The 26,383-nt window shown below is 41.8% G+C and overlaps 1 protein-coding gene across 1 annotated transcript; it reads left to right on the top strand.

The window, feature by feature from the left end:
- The first annotated feature begins 225 nt into the window (after window positions 1-225).
- Window positions 226-24,224, top strand: LOC120929287 (keratin, type II cytoskeletal cochleal-like). Its single transcript, XM_040340613.1, has 9 exons — window positions 226-719; window positions 10,029-10,237; window positions 10,357-10,417; window positions 12,325-12,420; window positions 16,106-16,270; window positions 17,556-17,681; window positions 21,956-22,176; window positions 22,462-22,496; window positions 23,413-24,224. Exons 1-9 carry the CDS (start codon window positions 309-311, stop codon window positions 23,529-23,531), a joined length of 1,443 nt encoding a protein of 480 aa, XP_040196547.1. The 5' UTR covers window positions 226-308; the 3' UTR covers window positions 23,532-24,224.
- Window positions 24,225-26,383: the final 2,159 nt, after the last annotated feature.

Genomic DNA, 26,383 nt, shown 5'->3' with positions numbered 1-26,383 from the left:
TGGGGTTTTGACTGTTCAAAGAGTTTTTTTTACAGTAAATGTGAATACTTTTAATCTGCATTAATATTTGAGGTGTGTTGATGCTTTGAGATCTATTAAACTAGGAGGACAGCGTTATAGTAATGTCAGACATCCAAGCTCATAAGACAAAATTACTGGGTCTTTGTCAAAGATCAAAGTGGCCAAACCCAGTTCTATGAGTGTATAAAAGGTAAATGTCTGTGCTATGGATATAGAAGAAATTGTTCACATCTCACAGCACTTCAAATCTAGAATAACACAACATTGTCCCTCTGATAACTAGAAACATGTCTCATCAATCTCATCATTCTACCCACAGCAGCTCTGCACACAGGAATTTCAGCTCCTCTTCAGCTTGCTTACCATCAGTGAGCAAACACAGCATCAGCCCTATCAGCACAAAAAAAGTCTCCATTGGCCACAAAGTCTTTCCAAGTTTTGGTAGTAAAAGTGTGTACAGTGTTGTTTCTGGAGGACATAAGATGTCAGTTGGAGGGAGTCACTCAGCAAGAATTGGACATGGATATGGACATAGCTTTGGTGGATCTAGCTCTGCAGGCATCGTCCCTGTTACAGTGAACCAACATCTATTGGCACCTATGAACCTGGAGCTTGACCCGAATATCCAGAAAGTGAGAACAGACGAAAAGGACCAAATCAAGGGTCTTAACAACAAGTTTGCCACTTTTATTGACAAGGTAATTGACAACTAAGCTTTTTTTTATAAGGTTTTTAATGTGTCATGTGTCATGTCTAGACACATGAATACCTTACACCAATACAGCAGTTAAAATGTATAGTTTACCCCAGTAAGCAGTAACTCATCATGAACCACATGTTGAGAGGGTTTCTTTTATGTATTGGACTTGTGTCATAAACTTAAAGCTAAGCATGAGTTGTCCAATCGATATCTTTTTGCTAAACTGCACAACATGAGTCTTTTTGTACTCTTATTGTAAGTCACCTTGTCTGTATTTGTATTGGTTAACAAGATGACATAGGCTTGGGATCACTTGGTTTATAGTGAAAGTTTGCCTTTGTAGCTTGATATAGATCACTTGTGCTAAATAATACTGAAATTCAGCCAAACAGCTAAAACACAACTGAAATACACATTTGTGAAATGTTCTATTTGCCAACCATTCTTTGTGACTCATACGCCCAGGCCCGTCTTTAAGGCAGGGCAAAAGAGGCAGCTACCCTGGGCCCACATCATTGTTGTGGGGCCCAAACAGTTGCCTTATACTTGCCAAATATCCCATCTTAAATTCCCTCGTCCCTTGAAGTTTTAGTCCTGCGCTGTGTCCCGATATCTCAGTGTAAAGTTCTGTTACTGCTGCTGCCCAGCTCTGCCCCATTGCCGTGTACAGATGATTCACCTGCAGATCCTGTTTTTACATGTAAATAACTTGCCATGATATGTAAATAGCCGTGGCATTAATATATATATATATATATATATATATATATATATATATATATATATATATATATATATATATATATATATATATCCGCGGATCGGTGGCATTAATATGTAAATAGAGGTGGCATTCATATGTATATCATGACTTGGTTAGGTGTACAACACTTTCATTCACACTAGTGGCCAGTGTGAAGGCCCCCCTTACATTGGTGGTCAGTGTAAATCCCTCCTTACATTGGTGGTTTCTGTGAATGCTCATATTACAATGGTGGTCAGTGTAAATTCCCAGTACATTAGTGGTCAGTGTAAATCTCCATTACATGGGAAGCCAGTGTAGAAACGCCTCTTTATATTGGTAATCGTTAAACAAATCCTAACTTGCATTTGTGGTCAGTTTTGAATCCTCCCTTACATTGATGGTCCATATAGAAGCCCCCTTTAAATGGGCGTTGAGTGTAAATAGCCCCTTACATTGATAGCCAGTGAAGAAATCCTTCTTCATTGGTCGTTGATTTAAAATCCCCCATTACATTGATTGTCAGTGTAAATTCTTCATTACATTGGTGATCATTGTACATTTCCCTTTACATTGGTGTTAAGTGCAGAATTGTCCTTACACTGGTGGTCAGTGTAAATCCCCCTTTACATTGGTGGTCAGTGTAAATCCCCCCTAGCATTGGTGGTTGGTGTAGAAGTATCATCTTACATTGGTGGTCAGTACAAATCTCCTGAACAATGGTTGTCATTGTAAATTCCCCATTATATGGAGGTCATTGTATATTCCCCTTACACTGGTGGTTGGTGTAAATGCTCCTATTACATTATTGATGTCAGTCTAGAAATTCTTCTTTATATTGGTGGATGGCGTAAAATCCCCCTCACATTGGTGGTCAGTGTAAATCCCTCCTCACATTGGTGGTCATTGTAAATTCCCCACTATACACTTGCCAAAGAATTACAGCTTTGGTCTACATGATTCAGAATTCACCACAGTGTACTGTCTCCTAACTAATCCCATCCCCCCACCACTGCCACTAATAACATCAACCCCCCAGAATTGCCACCGATCCCAATAGTCTTAGCATTCCTAGGAGTTTTCTGCCTATTGATGGGTCCCCTCACCTTCCCAGTCCATGGTGTCCAAGCAGTGAGGAGATGATGTGCTGCAACCAATCAGTGAGCAGTAATTGTGTGCACTAACCTCTTGAAACCAATCATTGAGCGGTAAGAATGTCCAGTAACCTCTAGCAACCACTCAGTGAGCAGTATTCATGTATAGTAATCTCTAGCAACCAATCAACAAGCAGAAGCCAGGTTCTGTAACCTCTAGCAAATAATTAGTGAGCCATAATGTGCGCTGTAACCTCTAGCAGCCAGTCAGTGAGCGGTAATGATACACTGTAACCTCTGCCAACCAACCACAATCGCTGCCTGATATGATTGAGTAAACTTATTTTGAGTCTAGCTGCTATTTATTTTATGTCTCTGAGCAGGTGGAGAGCGGAATTGCATGGAAGAGTGGGGCCAAGAAAATGTTTGCCCAGGTTCCAGTCAATATTAAAGATGGCCCTGCATACGCCCCTTCCAGATAGCACAGCCAAGAGGGTGAAACCTCCTCATCTGCTACAATTTAATGCATATCTAAAGCATAGCTTTTTTTAAAACATTTTTTTTTTAGAAAGATTTGAATCTGCTCACTGTTATATCTATAAGACATGAAGTGAAGGGAAACCTCTTAAATGGGATACAAATGGGGGGAAAAAAAACACTTAGAACACCTAGGCCCAGATTCTTAGAGGAGATACGACGGCGTATCTCCAGATACGCCGTCATATCTCTGCGTCCGTCCGGTCGTATCTATGCACCTGATTCTTAGAATCAGTTACGCATAGATATCTGTTAGATCCGACAGGCGTAAGTCTCTTACGCCATCGGATCGTAACTGCATTTTTACGCTGGCCGCTAGGTGGCGCTTCTTTTGAATTCCGCGTTGAGTATGCAAATTAGGTAGATACGCGAATTCCCGAACGTACGCCCGGCCGACGCAGTAAAGTTACGCCGTTAACGGTAGGCTTTTCCCGGCGTATAGTTACCCCTGCTATATGGTGGCATAAGTGCGGCGTAACAATGTTAAGTATGGCCGTCATTCCTGCGTCGAAATTTGAAAAAGTTACGTCGTTTGCGTAAGTCGTCCGTGAATGGGGCTGGACGTCATTTACGTTCACGTCAAAACCAATGACGTCCTTGCGGCGTACTTTGGAGCAATGCACACTGGGAAATTCCACGGACGGCGCATGCGCCATTAGGGAAAAACATCAATCACGTCGGGTCACAGTACATTTACATAAAACACGCCCCCCTGATCCAAATTTGAATTAGGCGGGCTTACACCGGCCGATTTACGCTATGCCGCCACAACTTACGGAGCAAGTGCCTTGAGAATACAGCACTTGCCCGTCTAAGTTGCGGCGGCGTAACGTAAATCAGATACGTTACGCTGCCGCAGAGATACGCCGCTGGACGAGAATCTGGCCCCTAGTCTACAACTCTTTGATAACCTTCAATAACCTTTTTAACCTCTTATAGTCTGACTTTTACCCACAACACACTACAGAAACAGCTCTACTAAAATGACTTAATAAGTAATAAAACCAAGGCCACCACTTAGTACTCCTACTACTAGACCTTTCTGCTGCCCTTGACATAGTTGATCACCCACTCATCCTCAAAAAGTGAGTGAGGAGAGGAGAAAGACACTTTGCAGGATCATGAGTTGGCTTGATTCGGTATGCCCTACAATGCTCAGCAGTGCCCTACATTGTCACTACAGTGCCATCAGTGCCACTACAGTCCTCATCAGTGCAACTACAGTGCCATCAATTTAACTACAGTGCCACTACAGTGTTTATCAGTGCCCTACCGTGCCTCCAGTGCCCATCAGTGCCACTAGAGTGCTCATCAGTGCCCCATGGTGCCACAACAGTGCTCATCAGTGCCACTACAGTGCTCATCAGTGCCATACAGTGCCCATCAGTAAATGCTTATCAGTGCCAGCAGTGCACATCACTGCCATCAGTGAGTGCTTATCAGTGCTCATCAGTGCCCTACAGTGCCATCAGTGCCCTACAGTGCCGTGCCATTAGTGAGTGCTCATCAGTGCCACTAAAGTGTTCATCAGTGCCACTACAGTGCTCATCAGTGCCACTACAGTGCCCTATTAGTGCTCATCACTGTCATCAGTGCACCTATAGTGCTCATCAGTGCCACTACAGTGCCTTATTAGTCCTTATCCAATAGTGCACACCTGTGCTCATCAGTACTACCCTATCAGTGGATCCTCATCAGAGCCCATTAGTGCCATAAAAGTGTGTAAAAAATGCGTTAAAAAGGTTTTAATTTTCCTTCCACATTTTCCAAAAACCTGTGGAAAAAATGATATGTTCAAAAGACTCATTATGCCTCATAGAATATATGTTGGGGTGTTTTCTTTCCAAAATGGGGTCATTTTGGTGTCATATTTGGGGTCATGTTTGAGTGAAAAGAAGAACAAACATTTCATATGGTTACAGTGTTGCATGACTGAGTAATTGTCAATCAAAGTGTGAGAGCACTGAAAGCTGAAAATTGGTCTGGGCAGGACAGGGGTATAAGTGTCCAGTAGGCAAGTGGTTAAATCTCATATTCTGTCTGACTTGTTTTTGTAGTTTAAATGTATATGTAATGTATATTTATTGTATTTTATTTATTTTTTGTGCTTCTGTTGCTATTCTTGTAAGGTGACATGGGGTGTTCTGAAAGGCACCTATAAAAAAAAATGTATTTTTATTGTCATAACTATCCTCTTTCCTTTCCTAAGACCTCCTGTTCTCTAGCTTCCTCCTTGCCTCCTCCCAATGTCATATGGGAGGTCATGGTCTCACACCCTCTAGAACTCATCTCTTCAGAAAATCCTATCCCTCCTTCATCTAGCACCTGACATTTTTCTTCTTGAACAACAACACACAGTTACTACCTTTTGTATCACTTACCATCCCTTTTTGGATTGTAAACTCTCACCAGAAGTCCTCCCAACCCCTTTCTCTTAAATTGTAACTGTACAATCACTCTTTAATTTGTAAAGTGCTGTGCAGACTTTTGATGCTACATTAATCCTGTATAACAATAAAAGTTTTTCCAATAGCAAACAAACAACAATACTCTATCCAAAATTAAAAAAAAATATATGTTTTGTCTTTAGAAATACTTTACACAATTTGTCAAAAGCTGAAGTACAGGCTATTGTCTAAAATCAGTGATTCCATTTTATTTACATTCATATAGCAGCTGTAGCCTTTATATTTGCATGTAAATTGTTGTATCACACATCATCATAAAAAAAATCTTACTTTGATCCAGGGATAATGTTATTGCAGAGCTCTTCTTTAAAAGTACACTTACATCCAACTAGAAAATTAAGCCTTTTAAGACTTCTTTAAAGAAACTTTGTACTTGTACTAAAGCAATGGAATTAAAGGTAATCTCATGTCTATTGTCACTTTATCCACACCCCTTCTCAGTTATCTGCTGCTGATTTTTTGTCTTTCTAAGGCCCCGTACACACGGTCAGTTTGGTCCGATGAGAATGAACCGAAGTTCATTTTCATCGGGCCAAACCGACCGTGTGTATAGGCTATCGGTCTGGTTTCCTTCGGTCCAAAATTTCTAAACATGCTTCAAAACCAAACCGATGGACCGCTGCCCCATCGGACCAAACCGATGGTTAGTACAGAAAAGCATCGGTTCAAAACCCGCGCATGCTCAGAATCAAGTCGACGCATGCTTGGAAGCATTGAACTTCGTTTTATTCAGCACGTCGTGTGTTTGACATCACCGCGTTCTGACCCGATCGGATTTAGGACTGATGGTGTGTACACATATCAGGCCGTACGGCCACTTCAGAGGTGAACCGATGAAAACTGTCCGACGGGCCAGTCTCATCGGTTTGGTCCGACCGTGTGTACAGGGCCTAAGAGTCACAATTTTTATGGAGTTAAGCCCACCAGCTGCCCTTTATGTGACAGGACTTGAAGTTGGTAATTCGCTTTTAAGAATACACAAAACACCTGCCAATGTGTTATGTAAAGCAGGGGGTCCTGTTATGCCCCATATTCACAAATATTCAATGTTTTATGGACCAACAGTGGTAAAAAGAGGGAAAACAGAGAAGGCAAGATCATATACTTCAGAGATCAGGTACATGCGTCTGCTGCACAAGATCACTACTTTTTATTACTTTAGAGTCACTTTACAAAGATAAGAAAAGCAAGTAAATATATTATTATTATTATTATTATTCATAATTTACAGTGCCTTGAAAAAGTATTTATATCCCTTGAAATTTTCCACATTTTGGTTACAACCAAAAACGTAAATGTATTTTATTGGGATTTTATGTAATAGACCAGCGCTCTCCAAACTGTGGATTAGGGATGAGCCGAAAACCCCCCGTTCAGTTCGCACCAGAACCTTTGAACGGACCGACCGTTCACGCAAACATTTAGAACCCCATTGACGTCTATGGGACTCGAACGTTCGAATTCAAAAGTGCTCATTTTAAAGCCTAATATGCAAGTTATTGTCGTAAAACGTCTTTGAGAACCCGGGTCTTGCCCCAGGGAACATGTATCAATGGAAAAAAAGTTTTAAAAATGGTCGTTTTTTCTGGAGCAGTGATTTTAATGATGCCTAAAGTAAAAAAAAAAATGAAAAATTCCTTTAAATATCGTACCTGCTGGGTGTCTATAGTATGCCTGTGAGGTGGCACGTGTTTAGAACTGTCCCTGCACAAAATGAGATTACTATATGAAAAAAGTAATTTAAAACTGCTTGCGGCTTTAATGTAATGTCTGGTCCCTGCAATATGGATGAAAATCATTGAGAAAAATAGCACAGACAGTACACACACCACATAGCTTTAGATGCACACTGCCGAGGACACGGGCAGTACACACACTACGTAGCTTTAGGTGCATACTGCAGAGGACACAGGCAGTACACACCACGTAGCTTTAGGTGCACACTGCAGAGGACACAGGCAGTACACACCACATAGCTTTAGGTGCACACTGCAGAGGACACAGGCAGTACACACCACATAGCTTTAGGTGCACACTGCAGAGGACACAGGCATTACACACCATGTAGCTTTAGGTGCACACTGCAGAGGACACGGGCAGTACACACACCATGTAGCTTTAGGTGCACACTGCAGAGGACATGGGCAGTACACACACCACGTAGCTTTAGGTGCACACTGCAGAGGACACAGGCAGTACACACCACGTAGCTTTAGGTGCACACTGCAGAGAACACAGGCAGTACACACCACATAGCTTTAGGTGCACACTACAGAGGACACAGGCAGTATACCACTTGAGAAATGCAGCTAGCACAATCACCTGCCTGCCAGTAAATTAGGAAGTGCAGATCTAGCTAAACTATACAGTGTACAAATATATATACAACACCTGGGATGCATATATATCCTCTACACACTGTAACTTTAACTGACTAGCCTGCCTGCTCTATCTACCTACTAAAAATAACACTCACTCTCACCCTCTCTCTCTGTCGTCTCTCTTTTAACCACCGCAACACACTACACAAGGCCGACCTGCAGGCGGCCTTTTATAGTGTGGGGCGTGTACTAAACCCCCTGAGCCATAATTGGCCATAGCCACCCTGGCTTTGGCCAATTATGGCTCTCCGTTTTTTGCGCGCTGTGATTGGCCAAGCATGCGGGTCATAGTGCGTGATTGGCCAAGCATGCGGGTCACAGTGCATGATTGGCTAATCATCAGCCAGCAATGCACTGCGATACCGCAGTGAATTATGGGCCGTGAAACGCAACTCGAATTTGGCGCGAACGGCCCTAAACGTTAGAAATTCGACGAACGATCGAACATCCAAAGTTCGAGTCGAACATGAGTTCGACTTGAATACGAAGCTCATCCCTACTGTGGATCTGGGGCTGCATGTGGCCCTTTGCTTGCCTTTATCCGGCCCTTGAGGCATTATTCTTGCCACTGACACCAACAATGGGGCATCATGCCTGTCACTGACACCAACAATGGGGCATAATTCCTGTTGCTGACACCAACAATGGGGTACCATGCCTTCCCCTAATACCATAGATCTGGCATTATTTGCTCCCACTGGGCACAGTCCGGCCCCCCTAAAGCCTGAATGATAGTAAACTGACCCTTTCTTTAGAAAGTTTGGAGACCCCTGTGATAGACCAACACAAAGTGGCACATAATTGTGAAGTGGAAGGAAAATTATAATTGGTTTTCAAAATTGTTTACAAATGCAGTAAATATGTGGAAAGTGTAGCATGCATTTGTATTCAGCCCCTTTACTCTGATCCCCCTAACTAAAATCTAGTGGAACCAATTGCCTTCAGAAGTCACCTAATTAGTAAATAGAGTCCATATGTGTGTAATTTAATCTCAGTATGAATGCAGCTGTTCAGTGAAGTCCTCAGATTTTTGTTAGAGAACCTTAGTGAACAAACAGCATCATGAAGGCCAAGGAACACACAGTTTAAAGCGGGATTAGGTTGTAAAACAATATCCAAAGCTTTGACCATCTCACGGAGCACTGTTCAATCTATCACCTGAAAATGGATAGAGTATGGCACAACTGCAAAACATGGCAGTCAACCTAAACTGATAGGCCGGGCATAAAGAGCATTAACCAGAGAAGCAGCCAAGAGGCTCTTGGGTAACCCTGGAGAAGCTGCAAAGATCCACAGTTCAGGTAGGAGAATCTGTCCGCAGGACAACTATTAGTCATGCACTCCACAAATCTGGCATTCATGGAAGAGTGGCAAGAAGAAAGCCATTGTTGAAAGAAAGCCATAAGTAGTACCATTTACAGTTTGTAAAAAGCCATGTGGGGGGGGGGGACACAGCAAACATGTGGAAGAAGGTGCTCTGGTCAGATAAGACCAAAATATTACTTTTTGGCCTAAAAGCAAAACGCTATGTGTGGCGAAAAACGAACACTGCACATGACCCTGAACACACCATCCCCACCGTGAAACATGGTGGTGGCAGCATCATGTTGTAGGGATGCTTTTCTTCAGCAGGGACAGACAGGGAAGCTGGTCAGAGTTGATGAGAAGATGGATGGAGCCAAATACAGAGCAATCTTAGAAGAAAAAACCTGTAATGCCGCATACACACGATCGGTTTGTCTGATGAAAACGGTCTGATGGAAATATTGACTCGCGGGGGGGGGGGGGGGCTGAATATAAATAAACGCCACACTTTACATATATGTTTTTGCAAAATAAAATTAAAAACCATTTATCATTTTCCTTCCATGTCACAATCATGTACCACTTTGTGTTGGTCTATCACATAAAATCCCAATAAATTACATTTAAGTTTTTGATTGTAACATGACAAAATGTGTAAAATTTCAATGGGTATAAATACTTTTTCAAGGCACTGTATATACACCGTAAAATACAATTTAATATAGGAGGAATGTAAATTACCACTGCAGATATGACACACATATTCCTTTTTACTGCTAGGTGAGATTTTTGGAACAGCAGAACAAGATGCTGGAGACCAAATGGGGTTTTCTACAAGAGCAGAAGAAAGCCAGGTGTCAGACTGAACCTCTGTTTGAAGCTTTTATCGGCAACCTCAGGAGACAACTGGAGAGTCTCACATGTGAAAGAGTTCGCCTGGAGGCAGAAAGAAGGAACATGGAGGAAGCAGTGGAAGAATTCAAGGCAAAGTAAGTATTGAACAAAAAACAGTAACTGTTCTGGATTAGTGATCTGGCAATATTTCCTGTCATTATTGACCATAATATAACTGTCAAACAGCATTTACAAATACATTTTACTCCTACAGATATGAAGAAGAGGTAAACAGACGTACAGCTGCAGAGAACGAATTTGTTAGCATTAAGAGGGTAAGTGATACATAAAACAATAACTTAGACATATTATCATTATTGCATCTCAGGGCTGCTAATCTGAGCTGTTATATCTCCTTGATGTCATTATAATGCTTGTGAAATTCTTGCAGGGGAAGTTGCTGGGAATTAGGGCCAGATTCACAGACGAGATGTGCCGGAGTATCTACTGATACTCTGGCGTATTTTCAAATTTGCCGCGTCGTATCTTAATTTGTGATTCACAAACAAGATATGACGGCTTTTGGCTAAGATCCGACAGGCTTACGGCTTCGTACGCCTTCAGATCTTAGGCTGCAATACTTCGGCCGCCGCTGGATGGAGTTCGCGTCGTTTTCCTGCGTCGGGTATGCAAATGAGCATTTACGGCGATCCACAAAGGTTTTCGCGTTCGTTACGTCGTCGCTAGTAATTTTTTCCCGTCGCAAAGTTCCGGCTGCTTTAACATTGCTTAAATTTAGACGAGCCATGTTAAAGTATGGCCGTCGTTCCCGCGTCGAATTTCATTTTTTTTTATTTTTTGCGTAAGACGTCCGGGAATACGAAAGTATGTTACGCACTTCGCCGTTCAAAAAAATGACGTCACTTCGCGCAAAGCACGGGGGGAATTTCAAAACGGAACATGCGCAGTACGGCCGGCGCGGGAGCGCGCCTAATTTAAATGGTGCACGCCCCATTTGAATTAGGCCGGCTTGCGCCGGACGCCTTTACTTTACACCGTCGTAAGTTTACAGGCAAGTGCTTTGAGAATCAGGCACTTACGCTGAAAACTTGCAGCGGTGTAACGTAAACGGGATACATTACGCCGCGGCGCAGGTACCTGAATCTGGCCCTTAGCTGCTATTGAGCATGGCCCTGTGTGCAGGCTTTTTGGAATCAGGACAGCACAGGACTAGGGGATAGGTATTCTGAAGTTCAACAGATAGGGCTGACCGCACTGCTTGAGACTGGAAAAGACTCTGTGTTGTCATCCCAAACAGGAAGTCAGGAGCTATTTTTAAAGGGTGTGACAAGTTGAGGCTTTGTAGCTCAGTGGTAGTGCCAAAACAGTGAGGTTACTCCATGCCAGAAGTAGTTTTCAGGGCTTTCCTGCCTACTTTTATTTAAAAGAAAGTCAACCTGCCACAAGGTATAGATTATGGGGAAATGTGCATGTATTGCAGACATGTATAGAAGAGATGCGGAGATGTATGGAACATGTTTTCTTTTCATGTTTAGTTAGTTTGCCCAGTCATACCCTTTAAGGCCTCGTACACACGTCAGAGTTTCTCGGCAGAATTCGGCGAGAAACTCGGTCAGAGCCGGATTCTGCCGAGAAACTCTGTCGTGTGTACACTTTCGGCCCGATGGAGCCGCCGAGGAACTCGTCGAGAAAATAGAGAACATGTTCTCTATTTTCTCGTTGTTCTATGGGAGCTCTCGGCCCGCTGAGCTCCTCGGCGGCTTCAGGGCTGAACTGGCCGAGGAAATCGATGTGTTTGGCACGTCGAGTTCCTCGGCCGTGTGTACGAGGCCTAAGTCATTTGTTTGAGGGAAGCTTAGTGTGTACCTGTTAAGGTACACCTTTCTACCATTTGGAAGATATATTGGTGTGAGTAATTGTGTGCATTTGTGTGGATCATTAAATTGCAACCTGCAGCACAGCATGGGCTACAGAGAATGCTATATTGTTCTTTGAAAAGTGCTGGAATGCATCAGTGCCTTATAAGTTAATTATTAGAAACTACTGTAATGTCAACTATTATAACATGAACATATTATATGCTAATATTATAATACATATATGAGCTCTTTAAACATTTTTAATCTTTCTAATATGTTTTCCATTTTTTTTTATCATTGACACGATTTTTCAAACACAAAAACTACAAGATACTTCTCTTTTACCTTTCTCCTGTTCTTAGGATGTAGATGCAGCATTTATGAATAAGACAGAACTCCAAGCTAAAGCAGACTCTCTAACAGACGAGATCAACTTCCTGCGCGCACTGTTTGATGCGGTATGTACTGTTTCACAGTAATGTCAGACAGCCATTCAAACTTAATTTCCATGTATTGTGGATTTGTATTAGGAGTAAGTTCTGATTTTATCCTTGGCTGTATTTCATTTGCATATTAGGCCTATGTCTATACATTAAAGAAGAAACAAGGCAAATGTTTCCTAAATATAAATTTTTTACACCATCCACTATCGTGTGTAAGTTTATACACTGTGGGGCAGATCCACAGAGCCAGTACGCCGGCGTATCTACTGATACGCTGGCGTACTTTCAAATTTCCTGCGTCGTATCTTTGTTTTGAATCCTCAAAACAAGATACAACGGCATCTGGGTTAGATCAGACAGGCGTACGGCTTCGTACGCCTTCGGATCTAAGATGCAATTCTTCAGCGTCCGCTGGGTGGCGTTCCTGTCGTTTTCCGTGTCGAGTATGCAAATTAGTTATTTCCGACGATCCACGAACGTACAAGCGGCCGTCGCATTCTTTTACGTCATCTCTAGTCGCCTTTTTCCGGCGTATAGTTAAAGCTGCTGTTTCGTGGCGTATAGTTAGACTTGCTATGTTAAGTATGGCCGTCGTTCCCGTGTTTAATTTGAATTTTTTTTTTGTTTGCATAAGTCGTCCGTGAATCGCGGGATGGACGTAATTTACGTCCAAGTCTAAACAATGACGTCCTTGCAACATCATTTCGCACAATGCACGGCAGGAAATTTAGGGACGGCGCATGCGCAGTTCGTTCGGTGCGGGGACGCGCTTCATTTAAATGAAACACGCCCCCTACCCGCCCAACTTGAATTCCGCGCCGTTACGCTGCTTGAGATACACTACGCCGCCGTAACTTATGGCGCAAAATCTTTATGGATTCGAACCAAAACCAGGTAAGGTACGGCGGCGTAGCGTATCTCAGATACAATGCGCCGGGGCAGATCTTTGTGGATCTGCCCCACCATCACTATATTCAAAGCTAGTACTTTTATAAAAAGGTGATCTGAGCAGGTGTTTTTTTTAATTCAAGCAGTTTAATTACTTTCTCAACTGGCTATCAGTCGTATGCAATACCTATATAACAGGGATCAGATGGAGAATGAAAGAAGCAGCACAAGGAACCAGTCAGAAAGCTGATCGGAGAACAGAATGACTTAGGGAGGAACCGATCACTCTGCTGCTTCTCCTTTCACTGTTTAGTCACAGATTGGGGGGAAGGACAACGCCTGTAAGGCCACGTACACACGGCCGTTCCAAACCGATGAGAATGGTCCGACGGGCCATTTCCATCGGTTCACCGCTGAAGTGGTCTGATGTGCGTACACACCATCGTTCCAAAAACCGATCGGGTCAGAACGCGGTGACGTCAAACACACGACGTTCTGAATAAAACAAAGTTCAATGCTTCCAAGCATGCGTCGACTTGATTCTGAGCATGCGCGGGTTTTTAACCGATGCTTTCTGTACTAACCATCGGTTTGGACCGATCGGGCAGCGGTCCATCGGTTCGATTTTGAAGCATGTTTTAAAATTTTTGGACCGAAGGAAAACAGACCGATGGGCTATACACACGGTCGGTTTGGACCGATGAAACTGAACCTCGGTCCATTCTCATCGGTTTTGTCCAACCGTGTGTACGAGGCCTTAGAGTTGAAAAAATACAGCAAGTCCTGCGAGACAAGGCTACGTAAATTGCAGAAATCTGAAAAAAATTCAGGACTATTAAGGTAGAAATACAAATCTTTTGTTAGGTAAGGCCCCTTGCACATGAGGCTATCCGGGTGCATTGAAACACTCCAGACATTTGCTGCATACAGAGGGCGACACTGATATAGGACCTCTTCCATATCTTCTACCTCCAACTCCCTGGCGATCTATACGGAGGATACCTAAGATAACCAGGACCTTTGAAAGGGATTACTTCTCCCTCTGCACTGAGGTGGTTACCTCCCCTCCGGCGTTCAGCTCCCAGGCACCTTGATACTTGAAGCCTTATCAGATCCAGGGGAATTTAGATGATCACTGAAGGGGGTTCCTGTCATCCTTGTATTACTGTTTACCAACAGTCTGTGTCATAGCTCATTTTCTTTACTATTAGGTCGGGTACTCACGACCAAACATGTATGGTGAAAGCGGTCCGTCGGACCGTTTTCACCATACATGTCTGCCAGAGGGCTTCTGTACGATGGTTGTACACACCATCGTACAGAAGTCCGCGCGTAAACAATACGCGGGGCGTGTCCGCGGTGTCGCCGCGTCGATGACGCGGTGTCGCCGCGACAATGACGCGGCGACGTGGGCGGCCCGCCTTTAAAATGCTTCCACGCATGCGTCGAAGTCATTCGACGCATGCGAGGGACGGCGGGCGCCTGGACATGTACGGTAGGTCTGTACTGACGACCGTACATGTCCGAGCGGGCAGAATTCCAGCGGACTGTTTTAAAACAAGTCCAGGAATATTTGTCTGCTGGGAAAAGGCCCGGCGGGCAAATGTTTGCTGGAATTCGGCCCGCTCGCGCCCACACACGACCAAACATGTCTGCTGAAACTGGCCTGCGGACCAGTTTCAGCAGACATGTTTGGTCGTGAGTACGGGGCCTTACATACAACGAATACCTGCCCTATGCCCAGTAGGTTTGTTAGGTAAAAGTTGTGTAAACTCTTTTTCTACTACTGAGGTCGGATTAGCGTTTCTTCAGAAATGTAATTGATCCACCTTTACGCTCCAGATGAAGCGTCCTGTACGCGAAACATGTCGAGAGTAAAAGCAAGATCCATCACTGCACATATCGAACTCAGTTCCAAGAACTAAAAGATTATTTATACCCTCTGACGCTATACGTTCTCATGTTATGAGTGTATCTGTATAAGTATAAGCTTTTTGAAACAATTTTTCTTTTTTCTACATGTACTGAGATCATATGTTGATATTCTACTGTTTTATAAAGATGTATATACAATATTCTACACATGTGCTCTTTACAAATAAATATTTATAGATTTTTTACATTAGTGACTTGTACCGCCTAAAGTCCATCTTATTAGTCCAGTTTAATTTCCATTTTCACACTATCGGGACGTTGGTACACTAAAATAGTTGCATCCACAGTTATTAGTCGCCCTGTGTTTGATGCATAGCCCTGCAAGGCCCAGTTTAAAACTCCAGACATTTTAGTGTACCCAGGAGGGACAGGAACAGCATCCAGTCTTGCTGAGGAACCTGCATTCCCAACCTTCATCCCTGAATGCACAAGGCCCAAAACATCAGTGCCACTCAGTACAGTATTCAGCCCCATCCAGACACAGCCTTCCATAAAATTTTACATACTACCCAAAGGGTGGCTAGATGCTGCCCTCTCCAAGACACAATGAAGCTGGACGGTCTTGTGTGCATATTCAGATAGGGGTCTGGTATGGATTTTGGTGAGACCCCACATTTGTGTTTTTTGTGCATGAAGCCACCCTTCAAATACATAAGAGACCCTCATCAAAGATAAGAGTCTGTTATGTACACTTAGGGAGTACTGCACTGTTTCTTTTCTGATATGGATATTGAAGGAAATCCCGGACTCTTTGTTTACAAAGAGAACAAAGTGACCAGGAGATGTCATTTAACATGTTGAGCTGGAGTACAATTTCTTGATAAAATTTGAGAACAGCAGAACATAATAATATTTTACTGTTTTCTATTGTTCACAGGAAATTGCGCAGTTACAGGCCCAGATCTCAGACACTTCAGTTATTGTGTCCATGGATAACAGCCGAGACTTGGACCTTGACGGTATCATCTCTGAAGTCAAGTCTCAGTATGAAGAGATTGCTAAGAGGAGCAGATCAGAGGCTGAGATGTTGTACCAAACTAGAGTAAGTGCATTTAAAACATACCTTTTAAAAATGTTACCTGGAATAAAAAATAAAAAAAACACTGTTTGTATGTAAATTTACCACATAGCATAACAACTACATTTCAGAAAAAAAACATTCTGTAAAAATACAACTACCATATAACAAATTATTTGTTGGAATTCCAACTCAGACACCATTTTATAGATGATACTCTAAATGATTAAGATTTTAAATGCTTAGTATACCTAAGTAAACATTACATATCTGGTAAAGTAGAGGGAAATGTAAGCAACAGCTAATTTCCTTGAATATTAACTGGAAGTTTGAGAAACACATTCATTTTAAAAATGGCTCATTTACCAAAACACCTACATGCAGGGGCGAACTGACCATTTGGTCACTCGGGCACTGCCCGAGGGCCCCATGCCACTAGAGGGCCCCATCAGAATTTCCAGCCTCAGTAAAACCAGGGACAGTATGTAAAAATCTTTTTTTTTTATACATCCCAAGATTATAGCTGCCCCGCCTCTCCAGTACCTTTTCAGTGTGTGTATGTATACTGTGTGTATATTGTGTGTCCGTGTGTGTATACTGTGTATGTATACTGTATGTGTGTATGCTGTGTGGCCCAATAATCTCCTATTGCCTGGGGGCCCCATAATCTCCTATTGCCCGGGGGCCCCATAATCTCCTATTGCCTGGGGGCCCCATAATCTCCTATTGCCCGGGGGCCCCATAATCTCCTATTGCCCGGGGGCCTCATGAGTTCAGTCCGCCCCTGCCTACATGTTATATTACTATCTGTTGGCTCTCAGGAGGCAAGTAAATTTGGTTATAATGTTGAAAACTTTGGGTTCCTCCCCCTAATACATTCCTATTTGTGGACCCCACTGGCAGTCTTTTTATGCTGTTTTTGTTTTAATGCCCACCTTTTTCAAAGTAATTTGGCTGGTTATGGGATGCCACAGCTTCCCTTTTCATCTTCTCTGCTTCTGTAGACTGGGTGATCCCTACTGTGAATTAAGGGTGCACTGGTGGTGCCCCATTAGGAAGCGGGGCAATGACACAGTCTTCCAGGTTAAATGATGTCATGGCCGCCATTCAACTTGGAAGACTGTGAACATCCTGTGGGCAAGAAGAAGTACTGTGGGTCACAGCTGCAGGTGTTTTTTTTTTACGGTACCTGGGAGAGATTTTGAAAAAAATAAAAGCCCTACATTGGGCTTTGGAAGCTGGCAAAATATTTTCATTGTGTTTAATTACTGTTCATAGTATACAGTAACTGGATATTTCTAATTTTTAGTATGAAGAGATGCGTATGAGTGCTGGAAAACATGGCGATCATCTACGAAATACCAAGCATGAAATTGCAGAACTTACCCGTGTCATTCAGAGACTTAAAGGAGAAATTGAAAGTGTGAAGGATCAGGTATAATCTGTTTTGATTTTTTGTTTTGCCTGAACTGGATGTTAAAACAAGTATTCCTTTCAAAAATGTAACTACAAAACATTCTCATTAAGAAACCATGCCTATCCTTGCTAATATGATAATTTTACATAAATACTGTTCACTGACATCATATTTTTTTAATCAATCCACTTCATGCCCACTGACTTAAACATTTTTTTTAAACTTCACATCATGGTAGCATACTTGGCAACATCTTCATCCCAGTCACCGGTATACTGCCACCCCTGTCCACAGTCCACATGCATCACACTCTTCTTCCAAGCAGTCCTGACTCTTTCCAATGGTCTGGGTGGCCTCACTTCTAATTATGCAGCAAATGCCCACTACAGATGCAATGCCTTTAGTGATGCTGTACTTTTTGGATTATCCCAGCAAATCTGGGACAATTGGCATCTATGTGTTAGTTTTTTACTTCTTTACAAGGCAAAACTTAAAAAAAGGTTGTTAGGCTTTAGAAAGACAAAACAACCTACTCTATTTAAACACCTACCAATTTACATAACAAGTGAGACATTTTCTGAACCTTGGTAAATTATTATTTGGATCTGATTCGAAAAATTTAAAGACGGTCAATTAGTACTGGAAAATAGCATTTCTTTTGCTTTGAATTTTTTATTTTAATGAACTAGAAAATAAGATACGTTATCAGATGTTTACCTAATGTATATGTCAAACCAAAATGTATTCTAGTTTTGGATAGAATGGGGAAGGATTGGAACACCTGTCTGTTTTTTAATGCTATGCTGGGCTCTGTAAGATACATTTTCCTTCCCTTTCTGTCCTGTTTACAATGGTTTTACCAGACAAGGAGTTAGGAAAAATCTGACAGGGATTCTAGCCTTCCCATACTCCTCAAAAAAAATGACTTGCTTGGGTCAGTGTTGCTTTCAGAGAGCTCCCTTCATTTCATATCTGGTATAAAATTGCCAGTGGGACAGGGGGTGAGAAGAAATCTTTCTGACAGAGCCCTGGATAGCAGTAAAAACCTGCCAGGATTTCCAACACTTTCCTTTTTGTACAAAACAAAGAAAACAGTTTTATCTTGACCTAGACTATAATCCATCTATACCCTAATTCAATAATGATGGACGGACTGTCCCTTCTGAGAAAAAGAAGAAACAAAATGTAATTTCCCTTAAATGTTCATATATTATCTACCCTATCTCATTTTTTTTTCCAATAAAAATAACAAACATGTTATACTTACCTTCTCTATTCAGTGGTTTTGCACAGAGCAGCCTGGATCCTCCTTCATTGGCACTCCTGGCCCCTCCCTCCTGCTGAGTGCCCCCACAGCAAGTAGCTTGCTATGTGGGGCACCCTAGCTGAGCCGCTGCTTTGTGTGTCCATTTAGACATGGAGCTGCAATTCTGGCCCCACCCCTGTCTCTTAACATCGGCTATCTGACTTTGATTGGCAGCAGCAGGAGCCAATAATGCCGATGGTGTGTCTCAGACAATCAGAAGGGAGAGTTCCGGATGGTTGAGGCACACAAGGACATCGATGGATCGAGAGGGGGCTCATGTAAGTATTAGGGGGGCTGAGGGGGGCTGCTGCACACAGAAGGCTTTTTATCTCAACGTAAACATCCTTTGTATTAGAAAAAAAAACATAACAGGACCTCTTAAATATGAGATCTGCGGTCAAAAAGACCTCAGATCTCATATTTACACTAAAATGCAATAAAAATAAAATAAAAAATAAAAGTTGCTTTAAAAAAAAAATCCTTTTAAGAGCTATGGGCTGAAGTGACGTTGTCTCGCAATGGAGTGCACCGGAGAGTGGCGTGAGGGGGGCCCCTCTCTCGCCACTGATAAAAGTGATCTTGTGGTGAATCTGCCACTGAGACCCCTTTTATCTTGAAGCAGACTGCCCACTGAAGAACTGGATACCGGGGGTTATGGCAGCTAGCTGGTGCCATAACAACAGTATTCCACTTCAAAGTGCCACCGTATAATGATGGTTGGCAAAACGTTCAGGTTGGATTAGAATTTTTGTAGTTGAATTAGGCTAGGAATATTCCATCAAAGTTACTTATAGTTATATAGTCTTATTGAAAAAAGACACAAGCCCATCTAGTTTTCCACAGAAAAAAAAGCAAAACCCACATGAATTGAAAACCTTGATATACGTAATCCTATACCCACAGTTGAACCAGAGAAAATAAAAAGAAACCCCAATAAAGCGTGACCCAATTAGTATCCAGCATTCTTCATGCAAAGATTATGATAGAAGGAAGATCTTCTACCTTCTCCTATAAAAGTAATCCTTAAAGCGGTGGTTCACCCTCCATAGCAAAATTTTTGCATAAAATTAGGCATAGTAGCGCGAGCTACAGTATGCCTGTCTTGATTTTTTTCGCCCGGTACTCACAGTGCAATCCTCTATAGAAGATTCCGACTCCCCGCGGGGAATGGGCGTTCCTATCCAGACGGAGGATGATTGACGGCCGGCTCTGGCACGTCACGCTCCCCGAAGACAGTCGGAGTAGGTCTCGGCTCTTCACGGCGCTATACGGCGCCTGCGCACAGACTATGCGCAGGCGCCGTGAAGAGCCAAGCCTATTTCGGCTATTTCCGGAGAAGCGTGACGTGCCAGAGCCGGCCGTCAATCATCCTCCATCTGGATAGGAATGCCCATTCCCCGCTGGGAGTTGGAATCTTCTATAGAGGATTGCACTGTGAGTACCGGGAGAAAAAAATCAAGACAGGCATACTGTAGCTCACGCTACTATGCCTAATTTTATGCTAGAAGAAAAAAAAATGTTTTTTTTGTTTATAGGGTGAACCCCCGCTTTAAGAAAACTACAGTTGTATTTAAAAAATTGTATTAATGTGCCCAGGGCCGCTGATAGAAATCATGGCGCCCCGTACAGCCTACCTGACGGGGCCCCCTTCAGCTCCACCCCTGGTCCCGCCTTTAGCTCCACCCCTGGCCCCGCCTTGAAACTGTCTCTGCAGCATGTTACAGGATTGGCGGCATTGGTAGGCACCTGGAGCAGAGAACTGGGGGGGGGGGGCTGACATCTGAAATTGAAATTTAGAAGCGGGAGGGGCTGCCGCGAATTGAGAAGCGGAGGGGGGCCCTTCACAAATTATTAATAAAAATGAAAAATGAAAAAATAAAAATAAAAAAATATATAAAATAAATAAATAAACATTTATAAAAAAAAAAAAGGGGGTTGCCATTCAGGGCCCTGGGGACCTCTGGACCCTTTAATTAAAAAAAAAAAAAACATTTATAAAAAAAAAGGGGGTTTGCCACATGGAGACCTCATGAGCCCTTTAATATATATATTTATAAAATAAAAAAATATATAAAAATGTATTTATTTTTTTATAAAAAAAAGGGGTGTTTTCATCCTGGGCCCTGGGGATCTCCGGGCCCTGGGGATCTCCGGGCCCCTGGGGACCCCCGTACCCCTAAGAAAAAAAATTGTCCCTTTAATAAAAAATAAAAAAATATATATATTAGAAAAAATATATATTTTTTTATAAAAAATAAATAAAAAAAAGGGGAGTTGCCATCCAGGCCCCTGCTGGCCCGGGGCCCCCTACAACAGGGCCAGTTGTACTGGCTTATCAGCGGCCCTGAATGTGCCCCTCAAAATGGTCAACTAAAGGAATCCTGCCAATAATATGTCTTGTTAGAAATGTAAAGATGCCACTGTTATCTACTCACATATGTGGTATTCTTTTTATTAATGAAGTGTATGCAAACTCTAAATCTATTTTTAGTATGTCTGGCATCATGCCTCACTGTACTAATTTTTCTTCTGCAAATTACTGTTTGAGAATCTGTTGCAGGTTTCTTACCTGGATTCCCTTTCAGTAACAACATTTCTTGTTGCAGGCTAACAATGCTGAGCCAATTGTGTGCTTCTTCAGTTGGCTGTTGATCTGCCTTTCTGATAGACCTGATAGGTAATTACATGGCCAATTGAAGTAGCTCATAGGGCAAGCTGAGAATGCTGTTGCTAATTGTGAGGCAGTGGCTTGCTGTAGACAAAAAAATAGGTTGATATTAAGTGTTTATCAAAAACATATTTAATAAAATACTAATTATAGACAGTGCTGATTTTCTTTTCCAATTGCCTCACATGTTTTCAAAAAGATATACTGTGCATCCAACACTATGATTCCTATGGTGCCCCCAAACATATTTAAGAGGGAACAATATACTCTTTATCTTTATTTAATTACACATTTTCTTTTCCTTTGTATCTCTGACAGCGTGCAAAACTGGAAGCTGCCATATCAGAAGCTGAAGAACGTGGAGAGGTGGCAGTCAGGGACGCTAAGAATAAATTAGTTGAGCTAGAGGAAGCTCTACAGAAAGCCAAACAGGACATGGCTCGCCAAATGAGAGAATACCAGGAACTGATGAATGTTAAACTTGCTCTGGATATTGAGATTGCCACCTACAGAAAACTGTTGGAAGGAGAAGAATGCAGGTATGTACCTTTTCATAACATACAAGCATAAATAAATAAACCATAATTTGTTGGCTTGGCTTGTATTGAGTGATATTCTAGTCCTTTTTTTGCTATCAAAGGGCATAAGCACCTTAATGTGTCTGTTGATGGGATTCCAAAATAATAAAATTGACTTGGAAAGCAATTTTAAAGTTCTGTTTACAAAAAAAAAAATGCAGAAAAGTCAAATAATATTTATTTTTCCATTAATAATTAATAAGACATTCTTGTTCTAACTAAAATTAATCTCTTTTTGTCTTTTAGGCTATCTGGAGAGGGAGGTGGTTCTGTTAGCATCTGTAAGTATAATATTTCTACAGAAAGTGTAATAAATATTCAACAGTTGCTTTTAACCCTGTACACACAATCAGATTTCTGATGGAATCTAATCCGATGGATTTTTTCGTCGGATATCCGATGAAGCTGACCGTCATCAGTCTTGCATACACGCTATCAGACTAAATTCCGACCGTGCCAAAACGTGGTGACGTAAAACACTACTACAAACCGAGAAAAAAGTTTAATGCTTCCGAGCATGCGTCGACTTGATTCTGAGCATGCGTGGATTTTTCTCTGATGGAGTTCCACACAGCCGATCAGATTTTTATATCATTTTTTTTATCCATAGGAAAAATTTAAAACATGTTCTATTTTTTAACACCAATGGAAAAAAGATCAATGGGGCCTACACACGATCGATTTGTCTGATGAAAACAGTCCATCGATCTGTTTTCATCGGACAAACCGATCGTGTGTACACAGCTTTATACTTCCAGAACTCATCTTTAGAATTCCTGTTCATTTTAAGTCAGAATTTGGATTTCAGCAATAGCATAGCATACAAAATACTACATTGTTCTTAGGCCCTTTCCCAATTTTGTGGGTACTTTAAAATGAATTTATTTTAAATGGCGGTCAGCACAATGCATATACAAATGCACCAGCATCATTTATATCCAATATCAGGGCATGAAATATGTGTTGTTGTGCGCTGAAGTGGAGACATGTTACTATGTACTGTATATGTGCGTTTGAATGTGATTCTGAATGAATGGCAGCACACCACAATGCACATACACACTTGCATGTTAGGATAAAATACGCAGTAGTTTCCAATGCATAAGTCTGAATCAGCCCAAAATCTCTTCATTATCTTTTTAGCATCTGTTAACTTTTCACACATTTGGTAACTAATTCTCTGTATTCTTTTTATAGCTGTACTACACTCTAGCAGTGGAGGATCCCGTGGAGGGAGTGGACATCATCATAAGAGCGGATTTAGCTCAAGCAGTCTGTCTAAAGGGAAATACAGTTCAGGACATGGCCATAGTTAAAGACAAAGTGACCATGTCCTAGCATTTCATAGCTTGTCAAATGTCAATATGTAAACAAATTTGAAGCCAAAATTACAATTTCAAGTTTATTCATGTGCAAAGAAATTTTAGTGCTTATTTCTGGAACTTTCACTGAATGATATGGCAATCCGGTTAACTCAACTTTGCCTTGCATATAAACAGAATAATGATTTGCAAAGATTTGAAGTTGGCAGGACTAGAAACTTAAATGTCTCAGAAGGTTTTCTAGTTGTTAAATCGTTGCAAATATATCATTTGGTGTACAACAATTGAGCCTTCTGTCTGGAAGTATCCAGCTTACAGCTGGTCAATACTACAGAAAAAGGTGGCCCATTATTAACAACCAAAACAGCCTAGAACTCTTTAATGCACACCATACCAATGTATTTTTACTAAAGCAGAATACTTTAGTATGAATATTTACTCATCTTAGATTCATTTAAATGCCATCTTTTCTAACATATAGTGAGCATAGTAAGCACATTTTAGTGTTACCTGTTAATTTGATGTGGACTTGACACAAGTATGCAATATTTCCTTCATAGTGTGTAAGGTGGAAGCTAGAGTGATAAAAAAAATCTGAAATTGTAAAAGCTGAGTTGTGTTTAGAGATTGTGTGTACTATCTCCCTTTTACTGCCTGGATATTAAATTAGTTTTGCTTATTGAAAAATGCAGTCATTGTGTCATTTATTGTGATATATATATATATATATATATATATATATATATATATATATTCTGTATATGTGTATATATATCAGAAATAATTATTTTATCCATTGCAGATTTTGTAAGTTTGCCCACTTACAAAGAAGTCAAGGGGCTATCATTTTTATCATAGGTGTACTACGTGACATCACATGCCCAGCCTGCACCAGTGCACGTGATGTCATAATGGGGCGGGGCCCCCGCGTGACGTAGTCAGGTTTCACCGCCCATTACCTTTATAAGAAACGTCAAAGCGCAGAGGAGGCATGCAGCGGGAGACATCCCAGGAGTCAAGAGCTTTTTTCAGTTTTTATTTATCGGGTCCAGCGGATGGTGTGATTGACAAACACTATTTTTGAGGAACGCTATTTTTTATTTTCTATTTTTTACTAAAGTTTTTTTCAAAAACTGTCTCTTGTGTTTATTACTTTTTGACACTTTTTGGGTGAATGGGTAGGGGTACCCATTCATATAAGCAGGGGGCCAGGATCTGGGTGCCAGTAAGCCCCCCGCCGGCAGACCCTGAAAACCACAGCCCAGGGTTGTCGGGAAGAGACCCTTGTCCCCATCAACATGGACTAGGGGGGATCCACACCAATCTTTTCTTTATTTTTTCAATAGCTGGGTGCTGGCAATTGTAACCGTGAGTCATTCTAAATGGAATATGACTCTTTTTTTTCTTTGAAAATACAATTTTTGCTGCAGCATGATTTACACATGCTGCAGATGTGCCACTTTACAGGCACATTCAGGAGATACCCCAGGCACTATATTTAAAGGTATTTTTTATTTTTATTGTTGCACTTTAAGCTTAAATAAAATCACTGCTCCTGAAAAAAATATTGTTTTTATAAAAAAAAATATTATTGAAACATGTCCCCCAGGGCAGTACACAGACACCAATACCCCCTTTATGGCCAATTATTTGCATATAAGCCTTCAAAATGGGCACTTAAATGTTTTCCTGTTCAGCTCCCATATACTTTAATGGGGTTTGGCGTTCAGTTTAGAACATTTCCCCTGTTCCGGAGTTCTGCTGTGAACCGAACAGAAGGGTGTTTGGCCCTTCCCTATTTACCAGTGTTCTCCCCTCTCTGTAATCTCATGATACTACTGTACCTTCCTACCTTCCTCAACCTCAGAACCAGGATCTGAATAATAGTCATTTCTGTGCATCGTCAAGGTGTAAGTGACTGATGCTGTGTTCAAGTAACTCAGCTGACTCCTCCATGCTTGATGCTGGAGCAGAATAAGCCACTCTAGTAGCTGCAGTGGACTGCACACTAGTCTCTGCTTGAGAAGGATGAGGATTGTTTAGTAAGCCAGTCCACCACCTTCTCTGTATGATGTGGCTGGATAACATGGGCAAAATCACTAAACAGAGGACATTTTGCCCTGCCTGAGGACGGACCACATCCACCTTTGACTGTGTACACATACGCTGCTGGCCCCCTCACAGTGCAATGAGAATGTCTGCCTCTCCTTGTTGTCCTCCCAGACATGATTCGGGGGGAAGGGGGGGGGGGGTAATTACCAAAATGTAATAAAGCAATGTATACGTGGATGCACTTTAATTAATGGAAAGTGGTGTTTGGTGCACTTTAACTTGAGTACTAACTACACAGACACACTCCACTGACACACTACAATATACTGCGTTAAACGTGCACCAATGCACTGAAATATACTGCGTTAAACATGAACTAACACACTGCAATATACTGTGGCAAACCTGCAATAACGCACTGCAATATACTGAGGTAAACCTGCAATAATGCACTGAAAAATAGTGCATTAAACGTGTAGTAATGCACTGAAATATACTGCGTTAAACCTGCAGTAACACACTGCATTAAACGTGCACCAATGCACTGAAATATACTGCGTTAAACGTGCACTAACACACTGCAATATACTGTGGTAAACCTGCAATAATGCTCTGAAATATACTGCATTAAGCTTGCATTAACGCACTGAATATATACTGCGTTAACCACGCAGTAACCCATAGCAATATAATGCGGGAAACGTGCAATAAGGCACTTAAATATACTGCATTAAACATGCACTAACACACTGCAATATACTGCATTAACCATGCAATAGTGCACTGCAATATAC

The sequence above is a fragment of the Rana temporaria genome, chromosome 2, assembly GCF_905171775.1.
Source record: "Rana temporaria chromosome 2, aRanTem1.1, whole genome shotgun sequence".
In the NCBI taxonomy this organism is placed as follows: domain Eukaryota; kingdom Metazoa; phylum Chordata; class Amphibia; order Anura; family Ranidae; genus Rana; species Rana temporaria.
This window is presented reverse-complemented; position numbering and strand designations above follow the sequence as displayed.